The following is a 14,493-nucleotide window of genomic DNA, read 5'->3' on the forward strand; positions in this document are numbered from 1 at the left end:
CAAAAACTAGCCGGGCGAGGTGGCGGCGCCTGTGGTCCCAGCTACTCCGGAGGCTGAGGCAGCAGAGTGGCGGGAACCCGGGAGGCGGAGCTTGCAGTGAGCTGAGATCCGGCCACTGCGCTCCAGCCTGGGCGACAGAGCAAGACTCTGTCTCAAAAAAAAAAAAAAAAAAAAAAAACATAATGGAGTAAACAGAACATACTGGTGTCCGTATGTTGGCTTATATTTTCTTTCTTCAACTATGTAGTATGTTTCCCACTCATTTCTTAACACAGAATTAATTTTTTTTTCCCCACAGGAAGGAAAAGCTGATGCGATGCTCTCAGTGCCGCGTCGCCAAATACTGTAGTGCTAAGTGTCAGGTAAGACTTTTCAGCCGTATGTAAGTGAAGCTTTCAAATTATTTACATTTAAATTTGTCCTTCACTACACCTGTTGCCTATGTCTGCTTCTTTACAGCCTTTAACTTACTTTTACTTGTTATTCACCTGCTGAGTCACACAGGTCGCCAGGGACGTTAAAATGTTAAAACTAATATTAAATATATATGATGAAAAATTGGGTGTGTGTGTCTGTGTCTACTATGTGAAAGTAAATGTCTATTCCTCCCCATCTTATTGCCCCCTGACTTCAATTCTCATTTCCACTGTTAAGTTTCTCATGTGTCTTTGCAGCATTTGCTTGTGCAGACATGTTTGTATATCTATATCCTATGTTTAAAAAAACAAATATAGGTTAATCTGACACGTATTCTTGTGTACTTTGATGTTTTTTTTTTTTCATTTAACAATCTACTTTGAGGAACATTTTGTATCCCATATGTTTCATTGTATGAATTGACCATAATAACAATTTCTTTGTTGATGAATACTTAGAACTTTTATAATATTTGATATTGCCAGTAATGCACTTCACATCTTGTCTTGCACATTTTTGCACACTTCCCCAAATTAACAGTAGAGTAAATTCTTTTTATTGTATTGATTGTTGAAAGGATATATGCCTTTTGAATTTTTTTTTATTTTTTTATTTTTTTATTTTTTTTGAGAGGGAGTCTTGCTGTGTCTCCTGGGCTGGAGTGCAGTGGCCGGATCTCAGCTCACTGCAAGCTCCGCCTCCCGGGTTCACGCCATTCTCCTGCCTCAGCCTCCGGAGTAGCTGGGACTACAGGCGCCCGCCACCTCGCCCGGCTAGTTTTTTGTATTTTTAGTAGAGACGGGGTTTCACGGTGTTAGCCAGGATGGTCTCGATCTCCTGACCTCATGATCCGCCCGTCTGGGCCTCCCAAAGTGCTGGGATTACAGGCTTGAGCCACCGCGCCCGGCCTCCTTTTGAATTTTTAAAGATAATGCCAAATTTCCTGCCAAGAGTTTGAGTTAATTTACGAGTACTGTTGTTAACATCTTTGAAATTCTTGAAAGGATGTATAATTAACATTCAACATGACCTTTTCTTCTAACCTTATGATTAATCATTTAATAAGAAATATAATTATGTCTTAATGAGTTACATCTTATTAAAAAGTCTAATTAGAGGTTTTGTGTCTGTGTCACTTGCCTCCTCCCCGCCACCCTCCACTCATCCTTTTTGTTTCTTGTGTTTTGTATATGCACACACACCTCCAGAGTTTCTTCCTTCCTTCTTTTAAATTGAGGCCATGCTTGTCTCAGGGATTTTCTTCTCTCTCATTTTCTCCTTTGAAAGTAATTTCTTGAGACTACACAAATAATGGTCTTAATGGAAAAGAAATCAAATATACAAAAATATCAGGGGTTCCAGGTTCTCATGCTAATTCTGGCATTTGCTGGTTAAATTATCTCAGGGAAAATACAAACTCAGTTTCTGAATCTGTACTAACCATAGGAGTTAATATTTATTAGGCATCCACTGTGTGCCAGGCACTGTGTTATTCCATTTGGTTTTCCAAGAGTCTTGGGAGAATTAGGTACTGTTATTATGCTCATTTTATTAATAAGGAAAATGAGGACAAAGAGGCAGCCAACTTGCCAAATATTCTGTAACTGGTAGGCTCTGAAGTTTCAGAAATGAAACCCAGGTATGCAGACTTTTAACTGCTCTTTTAAACCTAAAGTCTGTTCCTGCTCCAACATAATGATTAGGTATATATTGTATTATTCTTTTGTTTCTTGGCTTTTGGGTTGTTTTTTTTTTTTTTGGAGACAGCCTTGCTTTGTCTCTTGGACTGGAGTGCAGTGGTGTTATCAAGTTCACTGCAGTCTTGAAATCCTGGGTTCAAACGGTCTCCCTGCCTCTGTCTCCTGAGCAACTGGGACTATAGGTACATGCCACCATGGCCAGCTAATTAAAAAAAATTTTTTAATGGGGATGAGATCTCACTGTTTGCCCAGGCTGATGTTAAACTCCTGAGCTCTGGTGATCTTCTGCTTTGGCCTCCCAAAGTGCTGGGATTACGAGTGTCGGCCACTGTGCCCAGCCAGTGTAATACTTTCTAATTAAAATAGGATAAGAAATTTCAAAATGACTGTATTATTTCCACTTCATTTTTTATACAAAACTTTGTCAAAGCTAGAAAGATCCCTGATTTATGTAACATTTTTACCAACACGAAGTAACTAAAAGCAAAAAGTGAAACATTAATACTGCTTTTTATACAGTGTTCGTTCCAGAAAGGTTGTTTTATGGTAATGTTCTGGTTGTTTTATTCACGTGAAGCTCAGCTATTTGTTTCTAGGAACTTCAGATTAAACAGAGTACATAGAGAAGCGAAAAATTACCCTATTATTTGACACAAATCTAGGCAAACTTTCTTTCTAATCTCAATGACCTAAACAGTTTATTAATAAAACATTGAATAAATAGTTTACTTAATAAAACATTTTTTCCCCTGTTTTATGAGTGTTTTTCCTGTAGTGCCACTTCATCCTTTTGTAGTACACTCAAGGAGGAGAAAAGCCATTATCTGATTAGAATGAGTAGCAGGAGTTTGGTGGGTGGGTATGTCATTTTGATTCATTGTAGTGCATGTGTTTTTACTACATATATTAGCTGTTTACTGGAGCATCAATAATAATGTCACTGTCAGATACACTGTGGAAGGTAACAGGAAAACAGCTAGCAAGAGGAAGGATATATATAATAACAGCTAGAGTATGTGTTTGTATATGTGTGGAGGGGGAGTTAAAGATTGGCCAGAACATATGCATTTAAACTGCTGTGTTTATCCCAACCTTAAAATACAGCATTAAACATTGTAATTATTGTGGATACCCACCAAGCTGCGCAAAATTAAATGACAGACTGAACTGTGAACAGTAATGAACAGAACGCAAAAGCACTTGGAATGGAAATTGATACAGAGGATGTAAATCTGTAGTATAAAATCCATAATATGTATTCCCCAGGCGGACATGATTTTGGTGCACTAGCTTAGCATTTGATGTGTGGGACCATGGCATCAAGTTGTCTGAGAGAGGCTACTGGGGTCCTGCAGGGTGTAACATGTGCCTTGTGCCCACAGGATGGTGTCATTGCTACTGGTATTCACATTTCTTTCTTTTTTCTTTTTCTTTTTTGTTTTTCTTTTCTTTTTTTTTTTTTTTGAGACAGAGTCTTACTCTGTTGCCCAGGCTGGAGTGCAGTGGTGCCGTCTCAGCTCCCTGCAACCTCCACCTCCCAGGTTCAAGCAATTCTTGTGCTTCAGCCTCCCCAAGTAGCTGGGACTACAGGCGTGTGCCACCACGCCCAGCTAATTTTTTTGTATTTTAGTAGAGATGGGATTTCACCATGTTGACCAGGATGGTCTCGAGCTCCTGAGCTCAGGCAATCTACCAGCCTTGGCCTCCCAAAGTGCTGGGATTAGAGGCATGAGCCCACTACATCCGGCGCACATTTCATTTTTAAACATAAGCAATACAAGGATATGTTTTTATATAAAAACATCGTATAGAATCATACAGAGTAAAACATAAAAGTCTTTCTCCAGCTTCCTTCCCCCACTTCTGCTTCTGTTTTTCAGAGATAATCCAAATGTGTCTATTTTATGGATGGAGGATATACACCAAACTATTGGTCTGTGCGTCATATATAGTGTACACATCTACATATGTATTTACTCCTGTGTACAGTACTGTTTCTGTTACTGGTCAAAATGTTTTTGTCATCAGTGGCTTTATATTCCTGTCTCTACCTTATTATGAGGTGTCTATCATATAATTTAATAGAAGGAGGTCCAGTCTTTTTTCTCTATTGGCATAAACAGAACATCAACAGAACCTCACACATGATTCCAAGATAGGAGAGGAGGAGCAGGCTAAATTTTCTTATAAAAAAGCATTTTCAAAACAAAAAATGGCATCAATGGTGATAGCAAGTAAGTCAATTTCAAGTAATTCACCAAGTATTATTTTACCTTTTCAGGATTTAATTTGATTTATAATATATACATTTCTAGTTGAATGAATTAATTGCTGAGCAAAATAAGCAGTTAGGCACTACATGAAGTTGTAATTTATATGCTTTTCCAAAGCACTGTTTTAGCAGATACAAGCTCTATTTTATATGGATAATTATAGACCTCTTTAAAAATGTGAATCGTATTTTTGGATTTACATTTTACGCTTAGTTGTAGAATGATTTGATTCATATTTGACGGGTAGAAAATTAATTCCGCATTAGTAAGCACTTAGCAGAGTGATTTAATAAGTTGGTTTCTAGACTGCCATACCCAAGGCAGCGATAATGAAGGAAGTCAAGCTTTGTTTATTTCATAAATGTTCTGTGCTCAGCCTCAAACTGATAGGCTTTGCACGGAATGTACTGTGGATAAGTCAGCTTTGTATCTACCTGTAAACACAAAGGGAATGCTACATAAAGTTTAAAACGTTTTGGTCGTATTTCAGTTTTTGACCTCCACGGGTATCTGGAGCCGGAAGTTTTTCTTTTCTCCCTTTACCTTTGCCTGCTGCGTGATCTTATCTACTCCCATGACTTCAAGGGGCATCTGTATATTATTCCTTCTCAGGACTCCAGCCTCCTTTTTCCTGATTGCCACTTGGCTGTTGCACAGGTGTCTCTGGTGTAACATGTCTAAATCTGAGTACATTATCTTCCCCCAGACCCACTTCCCTTCATGTTTTCCAGCCTCAGTGAACAGTTTCACCAGCCACCCAGCAGTCTGAGTTGCCAGGTGTCATCTCCGATTCTCATCCTTTCCTGGCCACACATCCGTTTAATCATCACATTGTGCTGATTTTACTATCTCACTACCTAAAGATCTGAATTGGTTCCCTTCTCGCCAGCTTCTCTAGTACTACCTGTTACCATGGTCTCTTTTCTGGATTAGCTTCATGGTTACTATGATTCTTTCCCACTTCTAATTTAGTTTCTACACCGGAGTTAGCGTGATTATTATGCTCTAAGTCCTGGGGGTTGGTATGAGAAGTAATAGGCAGTGAGCAAGTAAATAAGATTTTGACTTTGGTAAAGCTTCTGTTATGGAGTAGAGAGACAGTGACAGATGCCCATGATTATACGATTGACTGTGATTGGGCTGAGCACAGACTCACCTGTGTGCAGGTGGATACAGAAGGGTTTCCTGCAGAGGTGACATTTAACCTGAAATCTAGAATTAATGTAGCTCTTTCTGCTTTTCTTTTAATTAGTGTTAGCACAGTATATCTTTCTCTATCCATGTTCTTTTAATCTATTTCTATGTAAAATGGGTTTCTTGTGGATGACATATGGTTGGGTTTTGTGTCTTGATCCACTGTGACCCTCGCTGTCTTTTAATGGATGCATTTAGATCATTGACATTCAGAGTGATTATTGATAGAGTTGGGTTAATATGTATCATATTTGTTTCTATTTGTTCCCTTGTTCTTTGTTCTGATTGTTGTCTTTCACTGTTTTTCTGCCTTTTGTGGTTTTAATTGAGCATTTTGTATGATTTCATTTCTCTTCATTAGCATATCAGATATATATGTGATATATATATCTCCTTTTTTAGTGATTGCCCCAGAGTTTGCAATATACATTTAAAATGAACCCAAGTTCCTTTTTTAGTGATTGTCCCAGAGTTTACAGTATACATTTAAAATGAATCCAAGTTTACTCTCAACACTTTGCTGCTTTACAGTTAGAGTAAGTAACTTAGAATAACAGAATACTTTTAATTCCTGCTCCCTCTCTTTAAAAAAAATTGTTTTAGAAATGAGATCTCGCTCTGTCACTTAGGCTGGAGTGCAGTGGCCTGAACACCACTCACTGCAGCCTCGACTTCCTCAGCTCAAGTCATCCTCCTTCCTCAGCACCCCCTCAGATAGCTGGGACTACAGGCATGCACCACCATGCCCAGCTACTTTTTGTATTTTGTGTGGAGATGGGATTTCGCTATGTTGCCCAGGCTGGTCTTGAACTCCTAAGCTCAGGCAGTCCACCTGCCTCGGCCTCCCAAAGTGCTGGGATTACAGGCCTGAGCCACTGCGCCCGGTCCCTGCTCCCTCTCTTATGTCATTTATTTAGCTTATACATAAACATACATAATTAAATATATTGATACTATTAGTAGTCTTTTGAACAAACTATTATCTGTTAGATTAATTAAGAATAAGAAAAATGAAAGTTTTTATTTTACCTTCATCTATTCCTTCTTTGATTTTCATTCTTTCTTTACGTAGATCTAAGTTTCTAACCTTTATCATTTCCTTCTCTCTACAGAATTTCTTTTAACATTTCATGTGGGCGGGTCTACTGGCAATACATTTCCTCAAATTTTGTTTTCCTGAAAAAGTCTTTATTTTTTCTTCACGTTTGAAGGGTAATTTCACAGGGTACAGAATTCCAGATTAGTAGGTTTTTTTTTTTTTTTTTCCTCTTAGTACTTTATTTCATTCCACTCTCTTGTACATGGCTTCTGAGAAGCTGGCTATGATTCTTTGTTCCTCTATATGTAAGGAGTTTATTTTAGTCTGTTTTGTGCTGCTATAACAGAATAACTGAAAGTGGATAATTTATAAAGAACACAAATTTCTTTTTATTTCTTCAAGTTTATTTAATTTGTTTTCAATGTTTATTTTAGATTCTGGGGGTACCTGTGTGGGTTTTCTACAGAGGTCTACTGTGTGATGCTGAGGTTTGGAGTATGACTGAACCTGTCACCCAAGAAGTGAGCATAGTACTCAGAAGGTAGTTTTTCAGCCCTTGCACCACCCCTCCTTCCCCTTCCTTATATTCTCCAATGTATATTGTTCTCATATCTATATGCTTGTATACCCAGTTTTAGCTCCCACTTATAAGTGAGAACATACTGTATTTGATTTTCTGTTTCTGTGCTACTTTGCTTAGGATAATGGCCTCCAGCTGCATCCATGTTGTTGCAAAAGACATACTTTTTTTTTTTTTTTTTTCCTGAGACAGAGTCTCACTCTGGCACCCAGGCTGGAGTGCAGTGGTGCCATCTAGGCTCACTACAACCTCTGCCTCTCATGCTCAAGTAATTCTTGTGCCTCAGCCTCCTGAGTAGCTGGGATTAAGGCGCCTGCCACCATGTCTGGCTAATTTTTGTATTTTTAGTAGATACAGGGTTTCACCATGTTGGCCAGGTTGGTCTTGAACTCCTGACATCAGGCAATCCACCTGTTTCAGCCTCCCAAAGTGCTGGGATTACAGGCATGAGCCACTGCGCCCGGCCCAAGGACATGATTTTATTCTTTTTTATGGCTTCATAGTATTCCATGGTGTATATATATTACATTTCTTTATTCATTCCACCCATGATGGGCACCTAGATTGATTCCCTGTCTTTGCTATTGTGAACAGTGCAGGGATAGACATACGGGTACACGTGTCTTTTTGGTAGAATGACTTATCTTCCTTTGGGTATATACCCAGTAATGGAATTGCTGGGTCACGTGGTAGTTCAAGTCTTAGTTCTTTGGGAAATCTCCAGACTGTCTCCACAGAGGCTGAACTAATTTACATTCCCACCATCAGCATATAAGTGAAGAGCAGAAATTTGTTGACTCACATTTCTGGAGGCTTGGAAGTTCTATATTAAGATGACTACATATGGTGAGGGCCTTCTTGCTGTGACAACACATGGTGGAAGGCATCCCAAGGTGGAAGGGCCAAGAGACAAGAGGGCATCAAACAATGGAATTAATCCTGCCCATGAGGACAGAGCCTTCATGGCCAAATCACCTCTCAATGGTCCCATCTCTTAACACTGATATAATGGTAGTTAAATTTCAACATGAGTTTTGGAGGGTACAGACCTTCAAACCATAGCACACACCTTTCAAGTATTTTGATATTTTTAGAAAATGACATGTTACTGAAACCATTTCAGTATCTATGAATATCTAAAACAGACATATACTTATCTTTAGCTATAAAAATCTGGCTTCTCAGTATTTTAAAAAACCTTTGATTTTCTGTAGTTTGAAAATGACATGCCTTGGTATAGATTTTTGGACTTTTATCCTGCTTGGTCTTCTGTGAGTTTCCTGGATCTGTGGTTTGGTGCCTGGCGTTAATCTGGGAGAACTTCTCAGTCATTATTACGTCAAGTATTTCTTCTGTTCCATTCTCTCTTTATTCTTCTTCTGACATGTCCGATTATATATATCTTACACATTTTTGTAATCATTCCACAGTTCTTGGATATTCTGTTTTTTTTTTTTTTTTTATAAAGTCTTTTTTCTCTTTGCTTCTTAATATTGGTGGTTACTGTATTGAGATAGTTTCAGCTCAGAGATTTTTCTCTCCAGCTCTGTCCAGTGTACCAATAAGACACCAAAGGCATTCTCTATTTTTGTTGGTGTTTTTGATTTAGCAGTTCTTCTTGGTTCTTAGAATTTCTGTTTCTATGCCTGTATCTCCTGTCTGTTCCTGCATGCTGTCTCCTTTTCCATTGGAATCTTTTGCATATTAATTATAGTTTTCTAAAATTCCTAGTCTGATAATTCCAACATCCTTGCCATATCTGAGTCTGGTACTAATGCTTGCTCTGTCTCTTCAAACTATGTTTTTGCCCTTCAGTATGTGACGTAGTTTGGTTGTGTCCCCACCCAGATCTCCTCTGGAATCGTAGTTCCCATAATCCCCACGTGTCCTGGTGGGGACCAGGACCACGGGGACCGTATCCCCATCCTGCTCTCTTGATAGTGAGTGAGTTCTCATGAGATGGGATGGGTTTGTAAGGGGCTTCCTGCTTTGCTGGGCACTTCTCCTTCCTGCTACCATATGAAGAAAGATGTGTTTGCTTCCCCTTCCACTACGATTATAAGTTTCCTCCACAGCCCTGTGGAACTGTGAGTCAATTAAACGTCTTTCCTTTATAAATTACCCAGTCTCGAGTATTTTTTCATAGCAGCATGAGAATGCACTAATACAGTATGTCTTATAATTTTTTCTTTATAGCTACACATGATGTAAAAGGAACCACTGTAAATAGGCCTTTAGTAGTGTGATGGCAAGATATAAGAGGAGAGGACTTATTCTATAGTTCTTTTTTTTTTTTTTTTGAGACGGAGTCTCGTCTCGCTCTGTCGCCCAGGCTGGAGTGCAGTGGCCGGATCTCAGCTCACTGCAAGCTCCGCCTCCCGGGTTCACGCCATTCTCCTGCTTCAGTCTCCTGAGCAGCTGGGACTACAGGTGCCCGCCACCACGCCTGGCTAATTTTTGTATTTTTAGGAGAGACGGGGTTTCACCGTGTTAGCCGGGATGGTCTCGATCTCCTGATCTCGTGATCCGCCCGCCTCGGCTCACTCTTTGTTATTTCTTAGAATTGGCTGTCCCTGGGAGGAGCAGGAGCAGTCTTCTCTGTAGTCAGAAAGGTGTTTAAAATGTCAACACATCATAATACAAGTAGAGCATCCCAAATAAAAAAATCTGCAGTGCTCCAAAATCCCAAATATTTTAAGCACCAGCATGACACCCAAAGGAAATGCTCATGGGAGTATTTTGGAGTTTGGATTTTTAGATTTGGGATGGTTCAGCCAGTAAGTATAATGCAAACATTTTAAAATCCAAAGAAATCCAAAATCTGAAGCCCTTCTGGTCCCAAGCATTTCAAAGAAGGGATACTTAATCTGTATTCAGAAATAAAAATATAAAGAATATAGCCCTACACATATATGGCCAGTTGATTTTCAACAAAGGTGCCAACATAATTCAATAAGAAAGGATGATCTTTTCACCAAATTGTGCTGATGTGCACATGGAAAATAAATGATAAAAGTAAAAACAATTCTTCACTAGATTGAATAAGATTTAGGTTTAATCAGCTTAAACTTAACAGCTAAAACTGTAAAATCAAGAAAACATAGGAGAAACTCTTTGGATATGGGGTACATAAAATTTCCTATGTAGAACACAGAAAGCACTAAGCCTCCAAGAAAAATTGATAAATTGATTTTCATCAAAATTAAACCCTTCAGCTCCTTGACTTCATTAAGAAAATGAAAAGACAAACTATAGACTTGGAGAAAATATTTGAGACATCTCTCTCCCCTTCTTTCCCTCCTTTTCTGTTTCTCTCCTTCCTTCTCTCTCTCTCCCTCCAACCAAGAAGTTGTATCTAGAATGTATAAAGAATACTTATAATTCAGTAGTAAGAAAACCCAGTAAAACAGGTAAAAGATTTGAAGAGACATTTAAGAAGATATACATTAAAAGATAATCATTGTCACTGGTCATCAGATAAATGAAAATTAAAACCGTAATGAGATATTACTACTAGAAAGACTAAAATTAAAAGGACTGACCTTGTCAAGTGTTGGCAAGGTGATGGAGCAACTGGAACTCTTGTTCACTGTTGGTGGGAATGTAAAGCGTTATCATCGTTTTGGGAAAGTTTAGTGGTTTGTAATAATGTTAAAGATGTACTTACTGTGTGACCCAGCAGTTCTACTCCTAGTTATTTACCTAAGAGTTATGAAAACTTATGTCTCCAAAAACAGCTTGCACATAATTGTTCAATGTTCCAAAGCTGGAAACAAGTGAAATATTCATCCACAGGTAAATGAATAAAGAGATGCATACTATACTATTACTTGTCCATTAAGAGGAACAGACTACTGATGCATGCCACAACATTAGTGAATATCAAAACATTGTGTTGAGGGAATGAAGCCGGATGAAAAGAAGTAGTACTGTTCTAGACTAGACAAAACTAATCTTATAATTATAGAGATGAAACCACTGAGTTGCCTGGGATGGAGGACTTGAAGGTAAGGGGCACAAGGAAACTTTTGGGGAGTACTAACATCTATAGCTTGATTTTGGTGTTGGTTATATAGAGGTGTGTGTGTGTGTGTGTGTGTGTGTGTGTGTGTATATGTCATAACTTATCACAGCTGGGTGTAGTGGCATGTGCATGTAATCCCAGCACTTTGGGAGGCTAAGTTCAATTGTTTGAACTCATGAGTTAGAGACCAGCCTGGACAATATAGCAAGACCCCATCTCAAATAAACAAAAACTTATCAAACGATACTGTTAAAATGGATACATTTTATTATATGTAATCATGGTTTTTGCCATTAAAAGTAATTACTTTTGCACCAACCTAAATATAATTTAATAATGTAAATTATATTTCAAGTAGTTTGAAACATATTGGTCACCACAGAGCCATTAAATGTGCATTGATTTTATTTCTTTTTCTCAATACAGTGATCACAATTTTTAAGCCACTCAAAGAATTAGACTGTTGTTTGAAGAAGCCGTTCTAGAATGGTAAGAGTCAGGACAGGAAGACCAAATAGGAGGCTATAGCAATAATCTGGATCATAGATAATCTTAGCATCAAATTCAACAAGATTCTGTACATTAACCTTCTGTTGCTTACTCAATCAAGCCAAAAGTAGAGAAGAGGTGTTTTGAGACTCTTTGGTATACAGACTTGTGATTAATTTTCTCTTTCTCATCTATTTTTCAATTCCATTCTCCCAGTGTACAGTCTTTGATTCTAGATCCTTTTTAGAATCTGCTTGTCAGGCTGACCTTCCCTCTCAGATGGCGCTGTCCCTACAGGTGGCCTCTTTGACCCTGCTTCTGCAGCTTGTCCTCTTACCACCATTTTTTCACTCTCAGATGAGGCTAACCACATCCCTCCCCGCCACTCATCCATTGATGGCTGTTTCAGTTCACTTTGGGAGTAAAAAAATTGATAATTACTTTTACTGAGGAAGTAAAATACATGTGCGCCACCTACTGTATTCAGCTAGAAGCTGGTGTTGATATTTTGATTAATCTAGGATAGATATTTTTTCCAAATAAGATTGGAAGTCTGTGGAAGTGCATGATTTATTTTGCTCCCCAGCCAAACTATCCATTAAGTCATTTCATCTTCATATGATCTCTCATTAGATCAAGCATTGGCTAACTTTGTCTGTAAAGAACTATATAGTAAATATTTTAGGCTTTGTGGCCATATGATTTTTGTCATACGTGTTCAACTCTGATGTAGCATGAAATGAATGAATGTAACTAATGAGTGTGGCTATATCCCTGTTTTTATTGAAAATGTAGCACGAATTAGAATGTACATGAATTTGAATTTTACATAAATGTAAGAATGTAGAATGAATTTTACCTGTAGGCCATGTATTTTTGGAACCCTGCTCTAAATGATGATTGACCGTAATTCCCATTTGCCTAAGAAGTAATTGTTGATTCTTGTTCTTTTTTTTCCTCTTGTCAATCTTATGCCCTAAGACCATTTTCATGCCACATTCCTTCTTTATATTTGACCCTGTTTATCTAATTCGATTAAGACTAGTGAGAAGATGCTCTTACTCTACATTTGATACAGCATTCAGTAAGCTTTCAAAGTGATAAGTCTCATATCTATCACTAATCTCTAGTGTGTTCTAAGGAGATTTTTTGCAAGATCTTCATCAATACCTGTCAGTCAACTGTAGCTGTGAGACAACCTGCTTAGCCTTCCAGTTTTCTTTTCCCAGATTCTAGCTTTTCAGATCTATGTGCATCTGACAATCTGTAATTCAATATTGGACTACATTTCAAGGAAAAGGAGGAGGCATAATTATTTGCTATCAAGCAAACTGGTTGTGAATGGAAAACTGTTGAGTATCTTTTTTTTCCTGCAAGTTGCGTGGCAGCTCAGCTATCCTAACTTTTGCCCATAGGAAACCTCTGTAGATGATTGTGAGTGGAGGGGGTCCTGAATATGTAGGAAAAAAATCATTGTGATATTTCACGTAGAAGATGTTTAATTAATGTTATATGAAACTGTTGAATAAGTGGGCTCAAAAAATTCTTTTTCTTTTTTATATTTTTAAAGACAGCTTCTTCATCCTTAATGACCAAATATCTGAGGAAAATACTGTTGCAGATTTTCAATGATTGTAAGCCTAACCCAAGCAGGTTTCAAACCTATTTTGACATAATTCAGATGTTTGTTAGGAATGGATATTACAGACTCATGGAATTTTATCATTGGAAGACTGCCTTACAAATCTTTGAATCTAATCTTCTTGTAGAGTGAGCTGATGTCATGAATTGGATATATCTTACCCAATCCAAGGTTCAATACAGGATGACCCTTCCTACATTCTATCCCAAACACTAATGACCTACCCTAAAATGAATATCCACTCCAACCAAAGCTCAGTGTTTGACAGCATTTAAATGGGTTCTTGAGTGAGCAATAGGGACTTTGTATCCAAAGAGGAGAGGGAAATATTATGATAATAGTGCAAATGTTATTTTGCATAAGAAAGAAGAAATAAATTGATTTTCTCTTATTAGTGTAGCATCTCATCAATACACTCCTTTCATAATCATGTAATCAAGACCATCTCTTACTGGTCAAAGAAAGAATTGTGAGAGTCTGCTTTCATTTCTTCTTTTTGTATGGCCTTAATTTCAAATAATGATAATATATAGTAAATGTTACCTCCTTAATGGTACTGGCTTTAGAATAAATCATAAAATATGTATTGAACACCTGTTTCATGTAAGATGTACTTAATTGGTACTATACTCATTTAAGAAAAACAGACATGAATATAGCTAAACTGATAAAACAATTTACTGAGTCTCTGAATTAAAAAAGATTGCGTCAGCATTACAGAACAATTCATTGAAGCTTTTTTTAACATTTAAAAATTAACCCATTCAATCATGCTTTGAGTTGCAACCAGATTTCCAAAATAAACATTAAAAAGTTAAGCTGTTAAACCATAATTTTGCTGTCCCTTTCATATAAAAGTACTTCTCCCTGATTCTCAGTTGCTAGACATAAAATTATATTTGTTTTTATTCATAAACTCCATGGTTTTGGAGAAAATTTAAATAGTAATGGAAAGCTATAAAGAGGAAGACAAAAATAGCAATTTCTTTTAGGAAAAGCTGGAAAAATTAACTTTCAGTATTTTAATCATCTTCTATTGTGAGCATTCTTTTTTTTCCCCTGAGACCTGGGGTCTCGCTCTGTCACACACTCGCTTTTATAACAAACCCACTGTTGCAGTAGTGACATTAATCAG

The 14,493-nt window shown here is 37.7% G+C and overlaps 1 protein-coding gene across 1 annotated transcript in view; it reads left to right on the forward strand.

The window, feature by feature from the left end:
* SMYD3 (SET and MYND domain containing 3) overlaps positions 1–14,493 on the forward strand; it is a 758,954-nt gene that overhangs the window by 162,155 nt on the left and 582,306 nt on the right. The window contains exon 2 of the mRNA XM_026455096.1: positions 299–362. Within this exon, the coding sequence (XP_026310881.1) occupies positions 299–362 (64 nt within the window). The remainder of the gene's footprint in view (positions 1–298; positions 363–14,493) is intronic.

This window comes from Piliocolobus tephrosceles, chromosome 1, assembly GCF_002776525.5.
Source record: "Piliocolobus tephrosceles isolate RC106 chromosome 1, ASM277652v3, whole genome shotgun sequence".
Taxonomy (NCBI): Eukaryota; Metazoa; Chordata; class Mammalia; order Primates; family Cercopithecidae; genus Piliocolobus; species Piliocolobus tephrosceles.